This window comes from Anoplopoma fimbria, chromosome 10, assembly GCF_027596085.1.
Source record: "Anoplopoma fimbria isolate UVic2021 breed Golden Eagle Sablefish chromosome 10, Afim_UVic_2022, whole genome shotgun sequence".
Taxonomy (NCBI): Eukaryota; Metazoa; Chordata; class Actinopteri; order Perciformes; family Anoplopomatidae; genus Anoplopoma; species Anoplopoma fimbria.
In genome coordinates, this window is record NC_072458.1 from 6,868,208 (window position 1) to 6,894,651 (window position 26,444).

General features: G+C 39.5%; 1 protein-coding gene across 1 annotated transcript in view; it reads right to left on the minus strand.

Moving 5' to 3' along the window:
* Positions 1 to 26,444, minus strand: part of LOC129096798 (CUB and sushi domain-containing protein 3-like) — a 317,998-nt gene that overhangs the window by 241,817 nt on the left and 49,737 nt on the right. The window contains 1 exon segment of the mRNA XM_054605442.1: positions 4,563 to 4,785. Coding sequence (XP_054461417.1) covers positions 4,563 to 4,785 — 223 coding nt within the window.

The window sequence follows — 26,444 nt, forward strand, 5'->3', positions numbered from 1 at the left end:
TAAACTCAAAGAAGGTTCATCTTCAAACCGGCAGAAACTGGCAGGGATGTCAAGAAGTTGAAAATACATTTAAAAAAAACATAAAGCATGGTATGCTTTAGGGCGTTGCTAGCTTTTGATTGACAGGTTGCTACCAAGACGTTGTCCGGTCTGGGAGTTGTCAGCGTTGCCTTTGAACTTTAACTGTTTAACAGTGTGTTTTAATCATAAAAGTTTATAACAACATTTTGATCACCTACAAATGTCTTATTCAGCATTCGGTTATACTAAGCTCCACCCTCTCGAAGAAAAAGAAGATGGCCCCAAAATCTAAGATTGCTACAACCAAAAACCAAGTTGGAAAAGGCCAAAATGCCAAACTCTAGGCAGTCCACAAACCAATGGGTGATGTTACCAAGAATTGGCCACTTCTTGTACAGAGTCTATCTCCAAAACCCAACATCAAGCTGCAGTCAAGGAGCTGGGTTCAGTAAATAAGGCGACAAATGCCCAGTAAACACATTCAAAGTTCAAATATCACTATGGTATTTTAAGGGTCTGCTCAGCCAACCACCAAAATAATTATGATATTAGAGCTACAAAACCCTGGATTATCTTCACCAACAATGTTTTGGGATTTTTAGAAATAAATTAGTCATATATGATCTGTGCATAGAAAGTGCAGTATGGTTAAGGTTTAATACAGGTTAGGTGACTAAAACTACTTCATTATGGTTGGTGAAAGATCGCTGTCATGGTCAATAAGACGAGTCTCTTGATGGTTAGGTTAATATGTGTTAGGTACTCCGTAGATCCATGAACAAAATCCAGTTGATTTGTACTCACACTTGTTAATGTTTCCTAATTAAGGCAGGTTGGACCAGCCATATACTATAATAGTGATTACGAGATCAACAAAGAACACAATCAATTCAATAATTTAGGTAATTTTAATGAGGTACTGTTTCATTAAATAGTTTAATTCCCCTGATTGAAACATTTAACCATCTAATTAAGAAAACTCTGCCTGGAAGAAAGTGGAAACGGTTAGTACAATTACATATTTATTAGCTCATATTTCTTCCAGGTATTCCCAACTTTGCGTTTGAGATGCCCCATGGGGCGCCTTGTTTTTGGAATAAATTCACTTTAACAATATTACCATTTAAAAGACAGCATTAAAGACAGAATTTGTGAAAATGTATGCCAAGCTGGGATGTGGCTCTAGCAGCAATGCAGCAATCAAGGGAGATGCCCTTTCCTCGTTTATGAAAACTTATCATTGGAAAATTACTTTGAAATCTTGATTAAAGTGTAATTGGTGAAACTCATAAATAAACCAAACCCTGATTGTAGGACAAGCAGCATCACCTTGAATGTTGATAATTTGAATTTGCAAGACATTTATACCTTTTGAGAAATGATGCCCCTGATTAACTGTTGTGTTTGTGAGTTTTAAAATGGAGGAAACAATAGCCTGCTTTAGAGTTCAGACGAGGTGAGTGTCAGTCATGTGACGCTGCCATTTTAACAGTCTTTAAAAGGAAAACATTCATGACACCAAAAGAGAGATCAGTGTGTGTCTGCTGTTTGTGTAATGTGTCTGCATGCACAAATGTGTGTCTGTGTGTCTGTGTGTGTGTGTGTGTGTGTGTGTGTGTGTGTGTGTGTGTGTGTGTGTGTGTGTGTGTGTGTGTGTGTGTGTGTGTGTGTGTGTGCGATCCATGTTAATCACTCCCCCCATAATTACCATTTCCTTGTTAATGGATCTAACCTTTTAATCACCATTCTGCCCTGTGTCCCAGTGCATGTGTTTGTGTGTGGGTGTGTGTGATTTGGTGTGAAGGAGAGAAAGAGAGACAGAGAGAGAGAATGAGACAGCAGAGGTAATTTGGCTTAACTAGCGGGGCGATTTTAACTATGCAGACCATAAATCTTCCCAAACAGACACGTGCGCACACACAATCCCTATGCACGTGAATGCATGTGTGCACACACTCTCGAGGCACATCATTTCCTGTTATCTCAGATAAGCAGGAAATCCTAATCAACCAATAAGAGCATAGAGGGCATCTTTTACTTTCTCTCTCTTCCTATCTGTTTGCTCTCTCTCTCTCTCTCTCTCTCTCTCTCTCTCTCTCTCTCTCTCTTTTAATCTGCAGAATTGGGAATCACATGTTCTATAAAGTAGGAAAATCTCATAGTCAACCTACTCTATTTTACTCAATTCTATTCTATTCTGCTCCCTTGTTTAATTAACTCTGTATGGCAATTTGAGCACTAAAAGCCACTGGATTGTCTGAGAAAGGTTTATTATTGCAGCTAGCTGATTAGAAATTATGCCCATTGAACCAAAGGAACATGGTTCATTCCCCACAGTGAGAGGAATTGCTTTTCAGCAAATGACCAAGAATCAAGAGGACTCATTTCATCTCGCCATGACCCACATACTTTTCCTTCAACTGAACCAAACCAGATTTTCTTGCTTAGCACTACGTCAGTGAAAGTGCCCTTGCACATGCCTGATGTAATGAAAGCAATCTATTTCTGACCTTCACCAGAACTTCATGGAAGCCCCTCTTTTATGTTGACTATGCACTTTAAGAAGACAAGAATGTGATTTGATGTGTTTGATAGATGTTTCTAGCTTTTCTGGTCCTGGATAAAACTGGCTTGGCAGAATGAGGCATAATAAGACTGAGATAACGATTTTATGTAATGTCAAAGCGTTTAAAAAACTTTATTATGAATATATTTTTCTAAATGTTTGCCATTTGTAAGCTAACTATTTCAGTAACATTTAAAAAAACAAAATCTGGCTGCTCAAAATATGAGCAATTTCACTTTCATCATAAATCTGCGTTCATCATATTCATAAAAAAATCACACAACTGTCATTACATCTAAATTCAAATGTAGCTAAACTGTGATTGGGTCATGGAAATGCATGATCACATCAACTTTTTTAAAACGAGGCCCCCCCACTTCAAATTAGTGGTTGAAGACATGTGAAATAATCATTAACTGTGGAAATAAATCACATATAAATAACACTCAATGAGTATATAGATTATTAAGGCTTTTAGAGTATTAGGACAATGTTTGCATTTGAGTTATCTGTAAGCATTGCATGTGTAAATTAACTTGTTTTTTGGCAAACCATGCTTGTCTTAACATCTTGTGGGGCACAGAGTTGGCATCTTTTACGGATGTCTTTTCGTTTGTTGGATGGATTTGATCCATAAGCAGAGATCCATCCGTGGGTTTGTGCATCACTCATCAAAACTAGCCAAGGCTTGCGTGTGTAGAATGTGTTTTTGGCTTCAACAAGAGGAGCCAGCAGGAGAGCCTCTTGTGTGGAGCTTTCCTTATTTTCAGGTTGGATGTTCTTGATTCCAAGAATCAGTTCCAGGTGGATGCTCACTTCCACAGGATCCAAAATGAAATCAAGACCGGATTCACAGTCTGTTTTTACTTTCTGTTGCTTCCACAGCATTACTCATGAGCAAGACAGAGACACTTTATTGAAGGATTCAACACAACAGCTAATCAGCATAGTATTAATATTATAGTCATTTTGAAAGCAAGACAAAATATTGTCCTTGTACCACCAGCCAGCACATGTGGTTTCGTTTTGTAAAAAAATGTAGTTCTAATTAGATCCAAAGGATGCAAGAGCTGACATAACTTTTTTTGTGGAACACATTAAGCGACAGTATCTGTCAAAACATGATCTCCATCTAGAAATCAAATAGACCGCTCACTCACACAACTGAATAAAGTAGTTATATTTAATTGCAGGGTTAAAAGAACATGTTGAATGTGAATAGAGACACAGATGCTATTAGGATCTATTGATGCCTGATAAAATCATAAGGGAAGGAGACTTTAATAGCTTAGCTGAAATGAGCTTATTTCTGGGTATTGTGTTTCTTGCAAGAGGAGCTCAATAAAACAGTTCAATAACCGAAGGGAAACCACAGTGTCACTGATTGAGCGTTGGGAATTAGTGCACTTCAGCGGGACAGCAGCCTGTTACTAAGCAAGGTCATTTGTTCTGCTGCAATAGTATTGCTCGAGGGAATCTAGCCCAACACGATAACATCTCCTTCGTTTGTTGAAACAACATGCTTCTATATTCAATCCTGCACTTGTCTTTTAGAACCAGTACATCTGACTGGTTCCTTTGGTTTTCAGTTTTCCTTTGAATTCATGATCCCTAATTTTTGATCATGTAAACACATTAGCTCATCACAGCTCATCGTGAATTGGCAGAAGCACAAAGGAGTACCTTCTCAAAGCTTCAGCTTAAAGAACGGAAAAAACTGGCTGCACATCACTGGTAATCTAATAATAAACAATGGGCTGTATGCCTTAACAGGTGTTAGTGCTGTGTTTGCCATGCTCTTTTTAAAAATGGAGATTAGACAACGTTGAAGATGAATAATTAGCAATTGAAGTAGTTTAAATAAAATTTATAAAATTATTATTATTTGTCCTACTTAACAACTTCTACCTCGCCGTTAAAACCAGTTTACAAGAAAAAAAAAAGAAGTTATCATTAAAACAAAAACTGTTCCTACCTGGTCCTGAAGTTAGCAGGGTGCGGGTGTCCATCATACAAGGACAGGAAGTCATATTCTTCTTCTATGGCAAATGACAAGAACATGAGCTGGATTCTACTTCCTTCCTCCCCGACAATGACCCAGGTGCAGTTTGCCCCGTTGGGGTAGCCATAGGGAAAGCCTGGCGATTCTATACTGCCATTTCGGCCTTTCAGTGTGCCGCCACATGTGTAGATGAAACCTGAAGAGGAGAAAAGAACATTTCATTTATTTTAACATAATTTGATTGATTTTAACAATGAGAACATGAAATACAGGCATCAGCAGCTGCTTTGCTGTAGACAAGAGGACAGAGTTTAAAGTATTAAAAACAGACAATGAAAGAATATTGTATGTGTCAAAACGCATCAAAGAGGTGTGTTTCATGTGTGTTTCTCTGCGCATGAAGTTAGCATTAGTCAGTGTGTGTCTTGCAGCGTGTGCTGTGTTTTGACAGTGTGGGAGTAGGGTGTACTCACACACACACACACAGACAGAAAAATGCATTCATGCACATACACACACTAATTGTCAGTATCACTCTGCACCAAAAGGCACTAGATGGTACTGTAGGTACAACTGCTTTTTCGAATCATTGGATTTAAAAGTGCTGACCTACTGACCCATTCCAGTATTGGTGGTGAACGATCCTCATTTATTTTACAGGCAACAGCGCTAAAAAAGTACCAGTCTGGTTCTGAACCAAATTAATGCTTTTCATCAATGTAGGAATAAACCATAAGTCAGCATGAGAGATAAGTAGGTCAGCTTGGGTCTGATACATCCTGGTTCTTTGATGCTGATGTATGATTACATATTAATGAAATATACACTGTAGCTAGGGCCAGCACTGTTGAATCAAGTATTCATCGGAAAGTGTTATAGCTCCATGGATCTGCAGTTTGTGGTGCTGCTAAGAACTTGTTCTTTTTAACCGTCTCTCCTGCAGCGAGGGCACAGGGTAGGGTATGTTCCAGAGCAGCTCCCAAGGAGATGGTTCTCACATTCAGCACGGGGTGCTTGAACCCAAACTCAGTCGCCACTGAGCCCCCCCCCCCATCCACCTGACTTAATAGGCAAAATCAATAAGAACAGAGCATTCTGTCGGATTCACCCTGTGTGCCTCGAAAAGATCAAAAGCTGGCTATTTCTTTGTTTTTGCGAATCAATTACTGACATGTCAAAATGGATGACAACAATAGGCCTGTGTCAGTCAGCTTAAACAATGCCTTTGAACATGAGTCAGCCATTCATAACTGAAGGACATGAAAACTTGTTGGTATTTTGAATGCAGTATTTCTATTAATTTGCAAATGCAAACTCTTGCACACGCTATGCAGCATCAAAGGCAGTTATTGGGTTATTTAGGGAGGGACAAAATAAATACAACTAGATCTTAATGTTTTAACAAAACATGTCGCAGTGCTGTATATCCAAGCAATAATCAATTACATTTTTTCAAGATCAGAACACCTCAGTGTGAATTATCAGGCTTATACTGTACCAGGGCTATGTTTACAATCATCATCCATCTTCTTAAATTAGTTAATGTTCATTATTATTTAATAGATAAATCTTTGTCTATTTGATTACCATGCGAGTTAATTTATCATAAAGCATGGATTATTGTTTCTATGATAATATTGCAGGGCAAACTACGGTGCAAACGAAAATAAAACTGTATCTTCTGTGGCTATTTTACAACTCACATTACCATATTAAAGGGTTGTTAATGTGAAGAAAGAGCAGTGTGCAGAAGTTCTATTTTATCCTTTGCACTTCCTCTACAGGCTGCTTGTACTGATGAATTAGAGTTGAAGCAAATTCTGCTGCTGTACTCATTCTTAATCTCTCTGGGTTACAGAGCCTGCTAAATGCCTAAATTCTAGAATGTAAATGTAATTGATCTCCTTGGGCTTCCCGGTTCACATCAGGATCATTATCTTCTCCCTTTGATCTTAATCATCCTTTTTTATATCAAACACACCACAGGTGTTAGATGAACCTTGTAGTGTCCGGGAGTGAAGTCGGTCCAGAGCGTTTTTTGTTTTTTTTCTATCGATACCGGATGGAGAAACTCTTCACTTCTTCCCCTCCACAGAGGAGTCAGACTGCAGAGTCAGCTTACAGAGCGGAAACCCTTGGAGCTAGTAGGATTCATCCTGCTCAAGGACAGCAGAGAAGAACGTTGCTGTTATATTGAGCTTGATCCTGTGTCTTCTTTGTGGGAGATGATGTTGCAAATCCCTATACTCTACCTCTGTACCACTTTTTCTTTTGCCTTTGACATTATCCAATACAGTGTAGCTGTGTCTTTTGTGTTTGTTCTTTAATTATAGATGATTAAAATGTATGAGTAAATTTCAGTTTTATATCACTGGTAAAAGAGAAAAAAAAGCAATAAAAAAGTCCCACAATAGCTATTGATGCTGCAGCAGTATGCCTTTTGTGTATCATTCCAAGTAAAATGAAAGTGTTTAATTGGAAATTTCACTCACTGTAAGTTTAAAGTCCTTGCACTCCAAGGCCTTAATTGATGTCCTCTGAGTGCAAAGCTCAAATCAGGATGATCATCCCCCTGCCTTTCATGTTTATGAGCCTTGTTATTTACCACGGCAGCCAGGACCACAGGGACAGCACGGTGATCCCGCTGGATGCTTTTCCAACCAGTTATCGAAGAACCCCAACCTGTGTGTGTGTGTGTGCCTGTGTGTGTTTGTCCAACCCTCATTGACCCAGACAATTCCAGGACCATCACACAGATATAATGACCAATGGCAGTCTGAGCTGCAATTAAGGGCCGGTATCTCAGTCCCTTCACAACCAATCAGAGCTGAGATGTTGAGGAACCGGGAGGGACAGGCAGAGCCATATGAGAGTGCACACATATGCACAAACACAGACCTATACAGCTAACTTATATTAAAACCAGTCATATATCCTCACAAGATACACATCCATATTACTTTTTGCTTCATTTTATTTGCCCGAAAAGGACACAAAGGGCTGAAAATGCCACTGCCAGCCCTTCTTTAAGACACTGCAGAAAACAAGATTGTGCACAGCACAGCAAGAAAAGAACTTATTGAACTGCCATTTTTGGCCCAGCTCAGAAAGGGTAGATCCATGTGGTTCCAACAAGAATAAAATGTTATGATCAAAGGTAAATGGGATTTAAGCTCCGTGAAGCAGTGGTTCACCTGAGGACAACAACTATTCACAGTTTCAAAGAAAAGGCAGACTTATCAGAGCCTCTATCCAATGTATTCGGGTTTTTTTTAAGTAAACCCTTTGTGATGTATCAACTCCTGCATGTCCAAGATAACATTCCAACAAGTTTTGAATAAAATCCCTGATTTCAATTATTGCTTCATGGATTATAGCTGTTATGGATATGGAGTCTTTATACCACATTGTCCACCATGAAGATATGCTTTGATATATTATCTAATGTTTAAGCCAGTTTGGTTAATGCCTCCAATTGATTTATTTATCAAACTAATTGATTATAATGTTTTCATTTTTAAAAGGTGTACTTTACAAGGAAGGAAAAATACACTGTTACGAGTCAATGCACCTTTCTATACAGTTGCTTTACTGTTATTTTACCAATACCTTGTTTAAGATGGCATATAATGAAGAGGTAATCTAATTTTTATCTGGTTCTAAAGACTAGCTATTGGATTTATTTATACTTGTATAAAGAAGGAAATACATATATTCAAGCAACACATTGCTCAATGGCGTTCAATAAATCCCACAGCCACATACACCGATTGACAGAGCGTTTTTATGGCTGCAATCAAGATTTTGTAACCCAGTCTGTTGACATGAAGCAGTGCTTCAAGCAGAGGCATTATGAGGACAATATTCAGGACTAAGCCAAAACTAAAACCTTCTTAATGGAGATGAATAAATAGTTCTGCCAGAAAAAAGACAGGAACTCACACAAAACACTTATTTTGTCACATAATACAGTATAGAGGCTGAAAACTAAGCATAATTTAAGATGCAATCTGGGCTTTCTTCCGAGGGACGATGCTCTAATTGAGGTGTTTAGTGAAATCCCAGGGAGGTAGATTTAGATATGCATCTAAAATTAGACTATTTAGGAGTAACTAAACAGCTACTTAACAGGACATGTGACTTTGACAACCCAGGGGTAATACTCTGTTTTAAGGATAACTCTTGTGGGAATATTGTGAAAAGCTAATTTTATTTAGACTGCTCCCAACACCGACAAAAATCCTTTCTATTATTTACGGGCTTGAGATATTCTGTGGATGTTATAAACAGGCAGTCATACTATGAAAAGGGTGAGGGACACAATATCTGTGCAAAGAGTGCAATTCATTCAGGGAATCCTGAATTTCTTCTGAGCAATGCATCACTTGAACGTTCTGCATGAGAGTGACACTTCATTTATATGAAGGTCAAATGTTTAAGTACCTGAGATCTGTTCCTGATCTGTAATGGTAGTCACTAATACTTTTTTCTTTTGAATATTACAATAAAATAATACATTTTTTTGATCCGATACTGTATTGGGAGCCAGATTTTGACTTTCTGCTCTGTTGTCCCTTCTGATCCAAGTATTTTATGATGAATTTTTTAAAAATTATCCCTCTAGTGGTTAAAGTATGGTTTTGCATGAAGTGTACTCAACCTTCACACAGGTGTGTGGAATCAGGCCATTAATTCACAGATACCTTGTTGATAGGATGATTTTCATATTGAATAATCACACGGAATAATCACATTTCTATATGTTTGTGTCTTGTATTACGACCAGTTTATTTAGTGTTTTTGGATTCACTTTGACATATTCTGCAAACCTTTTATAGCTTTTTTCTAATGTTCATTATAGTTCAGGCTAACCTATTTGTGTGTGTGGGTGTACAGATGTTTGTCTCGCAGGCTCCCACGGTTAGAGGGAGACATAAGGCAATACAAGGCTTTGAAATAGGGAGATGAGCTCAACAGTTGGTATTAGACAAATAAGGACTTGTTGTTGCACCCATGGTATGAATTTGATATTTTATCTGGCACATCTGTCTGGGGCGTTTCCACACTCTAGCCACTGTGTTCATGGTTTTTGGCACGTCCGCACACACACACACACACACACCACACACACACACACACACACACACACACACAGACTATAAAAGGGCTTGCACTTCCACCCTCAGCTATATAAGCACATGAAATTCCTTTTTTGTCATAATACACAATTGTCTGTAATATCTGTTCCCTGTGATGCTGTCTCCACACTTGTGAAAAAACACACCTGAATCATGAATTAACTAGTTGCCTGAATGATTTCAACTTTCTCGGACAAGTGACTTCAGAATTACCCCTTCACTGGTGCTTTATAAAGTAATGACAAATAAAAAAAGGAGATTGTTTGCAGATCTATTTCCCAAATAATGCCACTATAAGGTTGCCTAGGCACCAACAGTCTCAACAATGTCCCATAAATACTAATTACAATCAAACAAAATTAAAACTTGCACAGGCTTGATGTGTAACATCAAATTGTTGACTTGTAACGCTATTACAGATAAACCCGACAATTTGTAGCCTACAGTCCCAACAGGGAAATATGACTGAATCCATCACCATTTTATCTGAGCTCAACAGATTGGAAGGTGTCTTAGTCTAAATGAAGTAACTTCATTAAATTGACCAGCTAGGATACAGGGTGGGGTTGAATAAAGAGTGAAATAGGGAGAGAGGGACAGAGATGGAAAGCAGAATAAACAGAGAGAAAAGGACAGATTTCCCCTCGTTCATCATTGCGCATAGAATGAAAGGATGATTTAAAACTCATCACTCAGAGGGAAACAGGCGACAGTGTGGGAGGGAGAGAGAGAGATGGAGAATTATAAAAAGAGAGAGAGGGGTGAGTAAAAGCAAGGGAGATTGAATGGAGGAGGGAAGAGAAAGAGAGAGAAACAGTGAGAGGGAGACAGGGTTAAAAGAGAGACTTCTAATTATTCTGACTACCAGACCGAAACTGACAACCATGCCACACACACAAGCACTCACACACATGCACACACATACACACAAGGACAGGGTCACAAAAAAAACAGGCATACACAAGCACACGTACACACACAGAGGTTCACACAGACACAAACACGCTCAGACGTACACACCGAAACATTTAGCGGATTCAGATGGATATACACACAAATGAATGCATTATTTCACAATCACACTCAAACACACAAACACACAAACAAGAAAAGCCTGTTCTACAACCCTGACCTTAAGGGCCTCTCGCCGGTGGGTTCAGTGCACATCGCAGCGCCCACGCTTTGCTAGACGTAGCGAAAAGCAGCTGTGGCGGCGCCCAAGCCATTGGAAATAATGGTTTTCAGAGCTTAGTGGTGCCTTTGTAGTGTTCTGTGTGAGAGGCCCTTTACTAGTCAACCAATCCCATGAGCCCACTGGCTTTGCTGCCATTCACTACACCTTAAGTTCACCACACCCCATACAAACATAAACATGTGTTGATAAACTAAAATAGCATCGATGCCTCTCTTTATTTATTCAGCTTTATTGATGAATGCAGTAAATTCAAGATGACTACAGCAACTGCTCTATAAAGAAGACAGCTACAAACTTTTCGGAGCTACCTTTGGAGACAACAGGGCATGTGTGTGTTTAATACTTAAATACTGTGGGTGGAGTATCACAAGGCCTTTTTACCCCAAAGACTTGAATAGAAATGCTAATTGGCAAGCAGTAAAAGATTTGCGGCTGGGCTGGGTGGCTCCCAGGTGTGAATATATGCACTGATACTAATGAGGAATAGGGTTTAGCTGGAAAAGAGCCTGCATGCTCAGCAAAACCTTCCCTGGATAAAAGAAGCTTAAAGACAAAGAAGAAAATCTGCTTCTTGAATTGAGTGGATTTAATGAACCCTGGACTGCAATAGAGGCCGAATCTCTTTCCTCAAAGCAATATCTCATCTTGAACATCTTGGATAATACACTGCAGCAAAAAAACAACAACAAACAAAAACACAAGCTTAACAAGTGGCTTTTGCCTCGTCACATAATTTCAAAGACATTCCACTTTTACATTACTGTAAAGTTTTCATAAAATGTAGCCTGGGTTAGTTTTAGGACTTTAAATAGCACATAATCAAAAGCTCTGTGTGAATGATGCTATTACCCAACAGGAGGCCTTGGACCTTTCTGAGTGGAATTTCCCAAAAAAAGCAAAGTACATAGGAGGCTCCGAATTGGCCGCCAATAAAACTTTCCAGAATTGTAAAATTCTTCCTTTTAGGATTATAAATTGTGATGTGTCTTTGCATCTGAGGAGGCCTCAAAATTGATTCTGGTTTGCATTTTATCTTCTCAAGGGTAGGACAACAATGCCACACTACGGCCCATTGGGTTTTTTGAATCAGCATTGTATGACCTCAGCCAGAAGGCCAATATATGCTCACAGACACCAGCTTCCTTGAGCCTTTAAAGGCAGTGAGTAAACAACCTCATGAAGTGGGTAACATGATTTAAACTGAACCAAAATATATATTTATATGAATAAAAGTCATTGCAATATAGTAAGATCATGTGACTTCACGCATCCTGATCTAAGCTTGAGGATTCCGAGGGGGTGAAATCAATTACTATGCTTGTCATTTTCCACAGGGAACCCTATGATCAATATAGCCATTCCCGCATGGTGCTGACTGTTAAATGAGGAAACAATGAAATTACCCTATTCTTCATTTGAATGGGACCCGCGGTACCCCCTCAAGGTTGCTGGGCGTCCCCAGCTCCTACTTGGGGGGGCCAGCAATGTGCACACCACTCATGTAAAAATATTACTCTTATCCTCAGCAGTGTAGTGACGTTACTCCAGTCCAACTCTGAGAAAAAATACACTTTAAATTATTTCCCATCCCTCTCCCTCTCCGTTTGCCCGTCTCCCTTTCATCTCTCTGCCGCTCTCTCCCCGTCTCTGCCTCTCTCTGGGGGCCTCAGTGATACCAGATTTGCTTAAAGGGCTATTCCGTCTAATCTCACAGACTCTCATTTATGATTAAAGAATGGCTTTCCCAGAGGAGCACACTGACCAATCAAATCATTGCAGACAGACAAACCTTCCAAGCAGCATTCAGATCACGGCAGCGCTCAAGCTCTAGGGGCAAAGTGAGGGAGTGTGTGTGTGTATTTTGCACACAAGCATGTGTGCGCATGGATGCAGTGCCAATTTAAATGAGCTGTGCATGTTTCTCGAAAATGATAGTATCTGTTAATTTTCTCTAGGTGGTTTTGGAAGGGAGGAGGAAAGTGGTGGATTTTGGGGGAGGTGGGGGGGCTGACAGAGTGACAAAAAGGTAGACAAACTAAAATAAAAAATATTTGACCAAATCAAGAGCGGAGTGGCGGGGGCAGACAGGGGGAGAATGAGAGAAGAAAGAGAGATAGCAAAGGCAAAAGAGCAATAGAGCAATGGAGAGAGACAGAGCAAGAGCGGTAAGCATGTTTGAAACGTCCCATTGGTTCCTGCTGTCAGGAACGCTTGTCAGCCAAGAATTAGACTGCTCCACGCTGCCTCTGACTGACAGTCAGCCCGTGGTCTAGACTATACCCTGGAGTGGTTGAGGCTAAATAAAGGAATTGCCTAGAGAGAGACAGAGGGAACACACCGGGCTGAAAATCAATTTATAACACTGTCAGTCAGAGGCAGAAGGGGAACGATGGGATAGAGATAAAGGGGGATAAAAAGAGAAAGAGAACAGGAGCAAGGCGGGGGGACAGAGTGAGACAATGGGGGACACTTAAAAGGGAAAGACAAAGACGATTTTGAGAAAACCGTAAACAAGTGGGACTGACGAGAGCAGAGGGGCCTCTTTGTTGTGATGAGGGAATCAGAGAGAACAGGAGAGGAAGTGTTGGAGAGGAGAAAGATAAAGACCGACAGACACATGCTACTCTGCAAACATTCAGCGAAGCCACTGCAGGTGGCAGAGCCTCTTCAGATAATACCCCACTGTTGAGAAATAATCGGCCTACCCTAATTAAAGGCCTCAAAATTGCCGGCATCAAAACTAAAAGCCTTCAGAACCACTGCTACAAATCACGGATACGTGACTGGAAACACTGGATTACTTTGTTAATTATGATCAACTGTGTCATGTGTAAGCCCCTGTTTAAATTCTCAGAAAACATGCTGTGCTGTGACTGCACAAGTATTAATTGAAATCTTAATAAGCTAACCTGTAATCTCCATTCATTCAAACAGTGCTGGTGTCAGTTATTAATCACTACACCATTGTTCAAGAATTGCCTGGTGGAGGGATAGCTGTAATTATAATGATTATTATTCACCTACTTTAAGCATATCCAACACAGGGGTTTGTTTCCACTTTTTATAACTAATTTTTCATTATACAACACAGCCTCCAGTGACTTGAAATGTGAGATATTATTATATAAAAAGACATCTCAATTATCCTAACGTGTCTCTAAACACAAAAGGACATATTTGGAATTAAATAAAACCGTCCAGGGAAGAACAGTGTTTGTGCTTTTTCAACTGCAACTAAAGCTGGGATAAACATGAAATTAGAAGATCATTTACCATCAGACTCCACTGCTGTGAAACATTAAAGATTTACAACGAAGTGTGAGGCTAGGCATGGAAAAACATTGGCCTGTATGTGCCAACAGAGATTGTGTATCAAGTGTATAAACTTGTGCAAAGGGACAAAATTTAAATAAATACAAATTACATTATCCTCTGTGTTAACTTTTATAATTAATATACATAATATGTCTTTGATAGAGCTGTTATTATGTTTAAAAAATTTAACTGAGTTGTTAATCAGCATTTTTTCAAGCAGGAAAATGTATGAAATGGAAGTAGGATTTAGCTAACAGGGTCAGCCTTTCCATTAGTCTCGAGGTGTTCGCACAAATTCTGTTTCTGAATTGCTCGCTAGCCCATTTCAAGTTGACAAGGTCTGCCTTCCAATTAGGCTTGTTGTCTACAGTTATGCTGAGGGTGGAAATTATTGGGTGTGATGCGAGTTAGGATAAAGCCAATGTGTTGGTGCAGTGTCAGGGCAGCAGAAGTGTAGTGTAGTTGATCAGTGCAGAGAGAGTGTGGAGGACGACGAGCCGGTGGATGCCAGGATTTACTGTTAAACCTTGTGGGGGAGTTGTGAGTTTAATTCCAGGACAAAATAAATGCGATGGGCCTTCATAACCCAATGCACACCCTCAGTTATCTCTTTGCTCTCTATCTCTGAGCCAGCTTGCTGCAGTAGGTGGGCAACTTTTGTAGTTTAAGCACAAAAGACGGTTACATCACATCCTTTGCCATGGCAACACTTTGAGGCAGCTATTAAAACAAAACACCACAATAGAATGAGATTCTTGTTTATAAAATAAAAAAGAACAATAAAGAATGTATGCTTAATATTTTATGTTCAAAGCTAAATCAAGTCTTCTATGGGTATGGAACCCCTCCCAGCAAATTATATGTAAGTGCTATAAATGATCATTGTTACTTTCATCTTTTTCATCCATTTTACCTTATTACCTTTTCATTTATAATGTGATTAGGCTTTCAAAGTCAGAACACATATCCTCAGTTCACCTGCTCCTTTATTGTTCCATCCAATTGTTCTGAGCACTGATGGTTAATGACGGTGTGTGGAACTAATAGTTCAACTCTTGGACCGCTGCCCTTCTGTTCTATTACTTAAAGTGTTTTACTGATAAAGTGCTTTTCAATTGCGGTATCCACTACTGTACTACAACTGCAGCATGACAACATCAGCAAAGCGACCACAGCTAAGGTGTAAATTGATAGGTCTGAAGGTGTATTACATAAGGAAATGATATCCTATGGTATTCTATTCATCTGTCGAAAAACATAGCAGTGTGTGCAGCAAATTGTAGGTTGAAACATTCAAATTATGTAAAAGTACAATAATAAGCCATTATATTGCCAGGTGTCTCTGACTACAGTATGCTGGCTTTATTGTAGCGGCAGGTTAAATGGCTGCTTGGAGGACCTCTGGCTTTGCACAACCACAGCGTTGTACAGGAGGGGGAGAGGAGGAGTAAGCAGCGAGGACAGGAAGCGATGGGAATAAGCAAGCACTCACTGTCAGTAGCAAATTACGAAGAAAAAATGCTTTCTAAGAAAGTGGGTCACAGAAAGCAGGCAAAGAAAAATACTAAGCAGAGGGCATTTTTTTCGGTGAATACAAGCTTGTGTTTGTGTGTCTGAGTGAGAGTTAGAGAGTGAGTGACTACTTGGGCTTGTCATTGTTAGAGTTTACCGTATTTACATGTTGAGAGTAGATTTTTGTGTTTTGTAAAGGGGAAGAGAAGGGCAAGAGAAAAAGAGAGAAATAGAAAGAAGGGTGTTATTGCAGAGTGTATACTATTGATTTCATCAATCATCCAATGAGCCCTCTCTTATGCACATGCACGCCAATACAAAACTTGTACTGTAGATGCATAAAACCCTCATGGATTGGCAGGTAATACAAAGCATAAGGGATTAATGAGACAGTTCGAAACGGGGAAATAGTTGCTGTCTTAAGGGTTACTATTGATTTGTGTCTACTGGGTGTCATCATCTCCATACTGACTAATGATGTACTCCACGCATAAGAATACACACAGCTTTCTCTTCCAATCCTCTTTTTTAGAGGTTAGTTGAACTCCACTCTACTGCTACTACTGTACTGGAATACAAACCCTCTCACCCCACCTTCCCTTTTCTCTCTCTATCTCTCTCTCTCCCACCTCCTCTGCTCTTCCTTACTTTGCTTTTCCCCACTATCTCATTTTTCTTCTTCTCTCTCTCCCTTTTGTGTATAATAAAGTGAATTCAAGAGTAAAAATAAAAAAAGTTGTCCTAGGATAAGTCATTTTGTCCTATTTCCTCTGGTTTAATCTGTCAGAAACCAAAAACACACACACCAACACAAACGTAAACCCTCTTTCTTTTTACTTAGATTTGCTTCTGTCTCCTCCCCATCCCTCCACCATCCTCTGTACAGCAACAGTTGGTATTATACATACAGCCACTGTGGGATGGACTCTATGAGAGGGCAATTACAGGATCCACTCTCAGGATTCAGATTTCATTTCCACTTGTCTCTAGATACAGCGTAGACAGAGAGGTGGAGCGGAGGTGGCAAACATTGCAGCAGGGCAAACATGGCAACCCGATTTACTGATTTCCCTTTACAATTCTTGTTTTATTTCAACATCACAAAACACTTTTGTTTGTTCCCTGCAAAGTTAGCTGATGTTGCTTCGACATCTGAGAGCAAACAGGCCACTAATTAAACCGTTATCTACCTAGTAAACACTTACCCTTAGACTGTTTTTCTGATAATAATGGCTACTTTTACATTCATGTGATAGCGAAACTTGCAGTTTAATATTTCAAGTTCTGTGATTGACAAACAGGTGCCAGTCAATCAGAATAAAGAATTACCACAGACTATTGTATCTTCACACTCTGATCTGATATCAGCAGATCAGGAAACACAGAAAACAGCATGCTGACATTGTTCATTACTGCCTTCGAATTGCATATGACCATTAATAAAATATGAATTTGACTGTTTTCTGATCAGCTGCCACTATGATTGACATTTGGCTAGATTTAGGCAACTAAAACGTCTCGGTTAGGTTCATGGTGACTGATAAAATAAAGCAAAATTGACTGTGCTCCACCAGAGAGGAACTCCTGTGTGGGGGAAAGATGATGCGAAGCCTTCATTGGATAATTTGTCCAGATTATGCCCACATGCAGGCCACATCTCACTGAGATCCCAACTCAGTGCGAGCTAGGACACCTTAGCATGTGGTCTGGCTAATCTAACCTCAATGCGATCAATATCCAATTGAGTGTACAGAGTGGACAGTAAATGTGTCCTGGCATTATCTGCTGACAAAAGTTGCATTAAAAAAACCTGAAGAAATAAACCTACAATGTGTGAGGGATATGAAAAAAAATGTCCTTGTTCCTGATTATGATAATGTCGTATTTTCTAAAGTCATGGCATATAAGATCATGAATTTATGATAGAGTTTCATACCGTGCATGCAGCTCTTTAAAAATTCACAGTAAAGTGGGCCAGCTGTGGAAATGGATGTCACGGTAGGACTGAAGCAATAAAAGTACCAAGTGTTCCTTGTTATTTTCCTTTGTACTGTGGAATATTTTAAAATCAATCAGTTTGCCTCTCCGCGAATCCGCTATGTGTCCTAGAAAATCTGAATACTGAAGGAAACAGGGGATTCCCAAGTCTATTATCAATCTCTGTGAGAGTTGTACTTAATGTTGAAAACACTGATGTTGGTCTATCAGGACATGGTCAAACTAATGATTATAAATTAATAAAGGATACTCTGATTCAGCAGACGGATTCAGCGAAAGATTCAGGAAAGCTAAGTTTAAAACATGTCAAAACTAGGTTGGTTTATTTGCTTCATTTATACACAAAAAACAATGCTACGTGATCACTTTTCTTGAGTCATGTTCTAATAAAGGCTCAAATGTGAAGTCAGCTATTGTTATCCAATTAACTTTTTGTCAAATTAAGGGAATACCTCTTCACGGTAGGCTAGCTGTCTGTCCTGTTTGCACGCTGGTTAATAAATTCAGTTTTCATATATAAATGGGAATTGAGCCCCACAACAGTATTTTCACCAATCAGCAACAGGGTTGGTGCTCGTGCACAGGACATGGGAAAGGCCATGGATATATAAAGGCAGTGGGAGCTTCAGCGATGGTTCATCTGGAGGGCAGTATTTGTTTGGTTGTTGATTTCAAATTTCAACAATCTTTTTCAATTTTCATCTATCAAACCAAGCTATCAGCTCCACAGTCACTGAGAATGCAAACCATTTAATATCTTGAAATGTCAACAACAGTAAATGTATCACATCTATTAATATAGGGATGTCAGGGTAGTCATTTAAAAGGTTGCAGCTTGTCGTAATGTATGTTTCTTGAATCATAAGCCCCAATCTCATCGTGTATGAGGTAGCTACTTCAAGCAACACCATTTGAATTCACCCAGTCAACTCTCAACAGCAAACGTGCATCACAAATCACTGCAAGGACTCCTTTACATGAATATTCAGTGAACAGTTCCTGTCAAACTGAGGGCCTCTGAGCACAGGAAAATGGGGGGAAACAAAACCTCTGATATAAACTGAGTTGAGGATTCAGGAAGTTAAGTCTTGTTATGAGGAATCAAAAACAACGGAGTGATATGGGAGGAGCGCTCCACAACATAGCATTGCTCTGAGCGACAGCTCATCTGCTCCATTGCTTGTTTGTTTTTTCTAGTTAAAACCTTTATTTGTCAAGGGAATATCCCCTTACCCTCCACCAGCAGAGCCCTGGGCAAATATGTAATGCTCCAGCTCCGGTTCAGTGATCCATGATGCGTCTCCATGTGACGATGTCACTGTCATGGGACATTCTCAATGGGTAATGGCCATAAAGAAAGACGGTAATAATACCTGTTCTGAATACTATTCAATCTATTCTTGGCTGCTCATTCGCAGCTACAAAACCAGAGACCATTTGATGTTTGATGATAGAGTTGGAAAGCCCTGCATAACAGTCCAAAAATCTCCCTAGCTGCTCAGTTGGATTGAGATCTGGTAACTGCAAAGCCCATTGCACATTATTTGCTCATTTATTGTTTTTTTCCCCCTTTCATTTCTCCACCTGTGGACGGAACTCATCTAACAGAAACTCCACAAATACTCTAAACTACTTTTTGACTTCGCCCTTTCAATCACTCAGGTCAAAATGATTGTTCCGCATGAACACAAAGGCAAAGCTCCATTCAACTAATCATGTTGGATTCAGCCATACTTTGTGTTTGTGTAGTAACACAGCTCATCTCACAGATGGAGGGGGCCCCTTGAACCTGACACACACACACACACACACACACACACACACACACACACACACACACACACACACACACACACACACACACACACAGATCTCTCAGTCGACATTTCTAGAGTTGCCAGATTAACAGCAATCTAGCTCCTCTCTCTGCCAGAATGGATCAATGAAACACTTGGAAATTGAAACTTCGGAATCCTAACACAGAGACTAAGATACACACAGTATCAAAGTTTTGCAATTATTATATATAATGTATAATAATGTTTTGCCAACAAACGTTGCAAATGGACACAGGATGCGTGAGGAAGCAATCGAAGTAGAAGTCTCCGGCTTAAGGCTGATTTTTTTTTGTTTATTGTTCCCCAGTATACAGTGATATGTGATAGGGCGAGTAAGTGCTTGCCTTACTTTTTTTATTTATTTCTATGGATGTTGCTGGTAGCTCCCTAAAGCACTCTAGGTAGTGTCCGATTAACTCGTTCATTCTGAATAGCACTTCAAGAACTGAGAGAAATCCAGTGTCTTTCCTTGATTGTGTTGCTGCTCACGGACATGGGTCTTGAAGAATGCTAAAACACATTTCAATAAGCCACAAATGGCCTATAATGTATGTTGCATTATGCAGTGAAGACGGAAATATGCTCACCAAGGTATAGTCATTGAGATGAGATCCTCTCAAGCAACATTTGGGCTCCCGTTGCGAATAAGTGCTGCCTAAGGTGCATTTAGTAAGATATAAAGTCTAAACATCATACAAACTCTTCCAACGATCCTAAAACGTTTAGTAATACACTGAAATGATGAGACTCAGACTTCTGTCAAGAGACTAAATGCACCGTTCAACTCTCTCCGTTTAAGAGATCCAGCAGTACTATAGAACCGTATGCAACCTTAGAAACTCCATTTCAACAGTAAGATGAGACAGAGGACAGTACTTAAAAATAATGTTTAATGCATAAGTGAAAGTGGTAAAGCTAGTTGACTGGGGATCTGAGTGGCACATGTGGAAAAGTGCCACAGAGCAAAATTGTGTCACCCACTAGAATGTGCCTTCATACTTACTTTAAGATGGGATTCAGCTGAGCGAGCATGCACACCCCACTTCATCAAATCCACAGGGCTCCTCACAAACTCATCTAGCAGGTGACTCATAACTGCCATTAAACACATCTGCAGGTGGCACTAAGATGCTTGCTCAAGGGACCAGCATGTCGTGAGGGAGGGTGGAGGGTGTGTGTCACTCGCTATTCTACCACTTTTCCCTACAAATTTAAACCAGCAAACTTCTAACCTTCTGGCTACTGTTATCCCACATTTTAAAGGTCAAAACTTTAATTTACTTTTCACAATTCCAGTTATCTTGAACAGTAAATTCATTGTCAAGACCCATCAGGCGACACTCTTTGGAGTTGTTCCACTGATAATGAATTGGAAACTGACTCTGTGGGCTCATACAATGTTTGTGTGGGATAACACATCCAAATAAGATGTTATATAAATAAAGTTTCTGACTCTAGGGCTTACAGCTGAGACTTCTACTATCATGCCAATACATTTACGACTGTCCTAGGAATTGTTTTATTATTTACTGTCTATGCAGTAGCCCCAAGGTTTGCCAGATCATCACCACAGTCTGTTTAGCTTGAGGAGAATCTCTGAGTCAGGTAAACCATGGTGAATGTACAACATACACAATGAACAAATATACAACTGTCTTTGCAAGCAAACTGTAGGATTGGTAATGGGATGAGATTAGGACACCAAAGGGTACTGCTGAACTTTGCATGAACTGCAACAACAAAAACACACGTCATGCGTAACTAACAAGATTGAACATCTGTTGTAATGAAAATGCAGGATACCATTTTGCCATTATCCATCATACAACCTTGTCAAAATACTTTTCAGAGTGCTCTGTAGAGAAAGGGAAAAACATTCATAGCCATAACTATAATATTTCATATGAAGCTTTCATGCCAATGATACTGAAAAAGGGACTCAGTGTCTTTGTAAAGGATAGTTCAGCAGGGCACATGGATACTGTAACCTTGACATGAAACTGAATATCCCAGCTCCAAATACAGTTCTCTATCTCACCCAGAAATATACTAAATAAAAACCGCTTACGTAAATCTCAGCTTCTTTCAGCAATGCCGTTTTGGGCGGACACTTCTATTATCTTTTTATACTTGGGTCTTTTTCTGAGAAATCTTTCTTGGCAAATGAAAAGCGTAATTAGGCCACACTACTACTTCCCATGATCCATTTCTTTTTATTTCCTCAGATTATATATTGGGTCCTCTTGCTCAAAGGCAAGGTCTGAGAGCCCCAAAAAACGAACAACCAAGGTTTCCAAATTTGAGAAAATAATTCTGGCAGGACTGCCTGATTGGAAAGACAAACCCTTATGACATATCAACAATTCTTAGATTAACTCGAAAACAAAAAAAAAACATTCCAGTTTTCTCAGTGACCCACACTTCTATCAAGTCCTGTCATGTTCTCTTCCCCTTTAATCTTTGCTGTCTCTGTTTTTTTGATGTCAACTAATAAAGCAGGTAAGATATAAGCAGCTGCAGACTGTATCTATTTATGAGTTATGTAGCACAAATTCAGATATGGCAACCTTTTTTACTGTACATCCGTACTGTACTTCAACCACTGACATACTGACCCTATACTGGATTTGTCCATTTCTATAAATCGGTTTGCTGGCTAACAAGGTGACCACTGCACTCTGGTTTTAGACACCACAAGTAATTGGGAAGCCAGTTTGACTGTATTGGCATCAATCGATTACAGTGTACATACACGGGTAAAGGAACTCTTTGCTACTGTGATTGATCACAAGCGGTCTAGACTGAAAATTGATTGTTCCAGGCAATGATTAATTCAAAATAATGAACCCCTAGAAATATTTGTGTCAAAACTATGAAATATGACAGTGATATGTTAAATGATTAAGAAGCAGGGACAAAAATGATCAACCCTCTGGTTGGGATCGAATTAAGTTACCTCAGAGAACTTCGCTCTGGGAAGCTCGTACAGTCTCGGAGAGTCTTTTGACATTATTGATTGCTTTAGGGAAATTATGTTTTTACCTCCGACCCTCTAGTGTACAGAAGCATACAGAAAAGCAAAACCAACCCATTCAGAGTTGAGTTTAAGATATACGTCAGTCGGACCCTAGATGCAGAGGAATACTGAGAGTAATGTAAGCACCTCTGCTTTTAAAAATGGAGGCAGGATACTGCAAATGCTAGGGTAAAACACACTGAATACAAAATCGAGCTTAAACAATAATTTGACTGGTTGATTTGTTGACCGGACCGACAATTGATCCAAAAACCATTCAGGCAATTGATTATTTGTTTGTCTTTTTACAAGCAAAAATGTCAAATATTTTCTGGTTGTTTCCAGAAAAGGAGGATTTGCTTATGATTATTTTGGTTGTAAACTGTTGGTTGGACAAAACAAGAAACAAGAAGATGTCACCTTGGATTTGGGGAATTTGTGATGGCCAGTTCACCCTTAATGTGACGTTAGCAGGACGAAGCATTTAATGAATGAATCAAGAAAATAATACTCAGATTGATCAATAACGACCATGTTTAACTGAATGTCCAGTAAGACAGCCACTGAAAAATAACTAGGACATAAACATGAGCTATAACCTGCTAATAAGGATATTTCTGACAGCTTTGTAGCATCCCCATCTTTGTGAGTAGAGAATCCACCCAGAGCCAGTTCAGGACCCTGGACAGCGACAAAGAGAACAGTGGATGTTGTGCTTTATTAAGTGCTAATTTTCATTCCAAGGTTGTTGTTTTTAATGTTTAGTCTTTTAACTGGGCATTACAATTATTAAATGCCACTACTAGAACCAAGAAACACGTTTCCACAGTACCATTTAATTGTAAACTCAGTAAAGAAAGAACCCAGAGACAAACCAAAAGAGGAATCTAGGCGTGCTAAGAAGATGAGCAACTATCAAGGTTTATTCAGGGCAGAGGTTTGAGTTTCTTTTTTTAACTAAAGTTGAGGATCACTCTCTTTTTCTAAAACAGCAAAGTTTTAAAGTGTGCTACTTCAACTGTCATGATTGTTTAATCTAAATAGAAAGAATGAGCCCACGCTGTGACAATTCCATATCTCCCATCTCCCTCTCTCTGTTTTTTCCCACACATGCAATATCGTTCAGGCCTCTTAAAGTCTCTCTCTCTCCTTCCTGGTTTTCTCACTCTTTTTTTTCCTTCCTGCCTCCCTCGCTGTCTGGTAACCCTAGCAACAGGCAGAGCGCTGGGGTGCCAAGTAGAAGGGGGGGAGCACAGGGAGTGACAGAGAAGAAGGGTAGAAAAGGTGGCAAAGAAAAGAGGTGAGACAATTAGGGCAGGAAGAGAAAAAAGAAAAAGAGAAGTGAAAATACTTATTGTGAAAGTGAGTGAGGTACAGCAGAGAGATGATAATAAAAATGGGGAAAACATTTTAGGGTGAATAAATATATGAAGAAAGAGAGATGAAAGAAGAGCAAATCAACAGTTGATGGCATGTATAACTGCATAGATGTAAAAGTAGATCTATACATGTATTTTGTTCTCCTTATAGAATAATATGTGGGTAGAACACCGAATTTGTGCGGCTTGTCTTGCTGCAATGTTTGTAAGAAACACCCAATGAGTTGAAAATTGACATAAGTTCCGCAGATCTGAGTCCACCCAAGATCAGTCTATTACACTGTTGAAGCAATTTATTTTTAAAATAATTGCAGAGCGCTATACCTGTTTCCTAATTTGTGATTGCAGTCATATCCGCCATGCTCCATGTTTTTCATTCAAATAATTAATGTTTAGTGTTTCCTGTTTTTATTTGTATTTACTTTTATCTTTATTTACTGCTCTCCCACCTGTTTTGGATGTCTGCCACGCCTCGATTAGTTTAACCTGTCCCTCATTAGCCTTTCACTCAAAAAACCTTCTGCTCACCTGAACTTCCCCTATCAGTCATTTACTACATGCCTGCCTGCTGGACCGTCTGCCTATTTGGACACTTTCACCTGCTGAGACTTCAATAAATCACTTAAATTATCCAGCTGCCCCCTTAACTGTCTGCATTTGGATCCAATCCCTGCACCGTGACATCCAAGTATCGATTAATATGTGACATAAGTGATTACTGTAAGATGTGCCATAGTCTAATGAATGAATGTGCAATAGCGGTTGAATGTTTCCGAGAAATGAATGCACTTCCCTCCCTTTACAAGAAGTTATGCAAAATTTAAAGGTTGGGACATTTGAAAAAGAGACATAGGTCAAAAACAAAACAGCTGTACCCAAACACACTATTTTATCTGGTTCTGCCAGGAATTTAATATGATTGGCCTTACACTGGCTTCCTTCCCATTTAATATTTTATTTATTACATTAATACATTTTTAAGTCCAACCTAATATCACAGTGCTTTTCATTTCAATTTACAGAATTGCAAAGTTTCAATTTAGGATGGAAGTTGACAAAATGTTGGCAGGCAGGACTTTAAAACTTAAAAAAAAAATTCAAATGAAATACATTTCTCAGATTCTGTAGCTTTTCAAAGACATTCAGGGACAATGACTGGTTTTGCTCTTTTTATACAGTCATACTAAGAGTCAAAGTTTAGAACTTCACACGCTCAGTCCTCACTTCTTGAGTAGTACAAATAAATACACCTACAAGACTTCAGTGTTTTCTCCCAAAATTGCTGCAGTTCTTGTTCTCAGGCAGAATGCACTCCGTATCCATAACAAGTGCATCGCTCAGGATTAAAGTTTAATAGAATTTGGGCCACCGCTTCATGAAAATTTCACATCAGTGCTTTCAAGCACAATAAAGCTAATTCAGAGTGATTTCTACCCACTTCTGATGTCCTCTGCAGACAGGAAGTTCCTACAATTGCACCAAGTCACAACCTCGGTCAAATGTTCTATGACATTTACAATTACATTTCTCAAGCTTTATGGGAATGTGATTTTTTGTAATGGATGTGTAAGAATAATCTAAAATATAAAATATTCCAGGTTGCTGTATCATCCCTCCATCACATAATTATGACTCCCTCCTTTCTAGCTGTCTCTCTATCTGTTTTATATTTAACTCCAGAAATGTCTTGGTGGGCATACCTCTTTGCACGTGGTTGAGTTTCTCTTCTGGTGTTATCAGCGTTATCTGCTGGTGAGTGTGCGTCCATTTGATTCTGTGTCTCAGAGCGTGGATCTCTGTGTGTGTCTCTTTATGTGTGTGTGTGTGTGTGTGTGTGTGTGTGTGTGTGTGTGTGTGTGTGTGTGTGTGTGTGTGTGTGTATGTGTGTGCGCGCATTTGAGACAGAATGGAAGGAAGCTTGCCACTGATATTGGTAATGTGGCAGTTTGCCAATCTCATTAGCTTAGCATGCAGTGGGCAGACTGCCCAGATAGACAATATGTGTGTGTGTGTGTGTGTGTGTGTGTGTGTGTGTGTGTGTGTGTGTGTGTGTGTGTGTGTGTGTGTGTGTGTGTGTGAGTGCGTATATCAGGGCCAGTGCATGCCACCACTCTGGCTGATGGTTCCAATAATGGTATTGGAGAAAAAGAGAGAGTGAGAGAGAGGGAACCTTTTTTTTGTCCAACATGAGAGCTGCATCACATGTATGGATTAATCTCCTCTTTGATGTCAAGTGTATTTGTGTGTGTGTGTGTGTGTGTGTGTGTGTGTGTGTGTGTGTGTGTGTGTGTGTGTGTGTGTGTGTGTGTGTGTGTGTGTGTGTGTGTGTGTGTGTGTGTGTGTGTTTGTAGGTTACTGTGCATGACGGTAATTACCATGCTGTAATAATTGTTGACAAGACTGGTAAACAAAAGTGCCTGACATCGCAATCTGTGTGCATGCTTTTCCAAGTGTGTGTCACTTG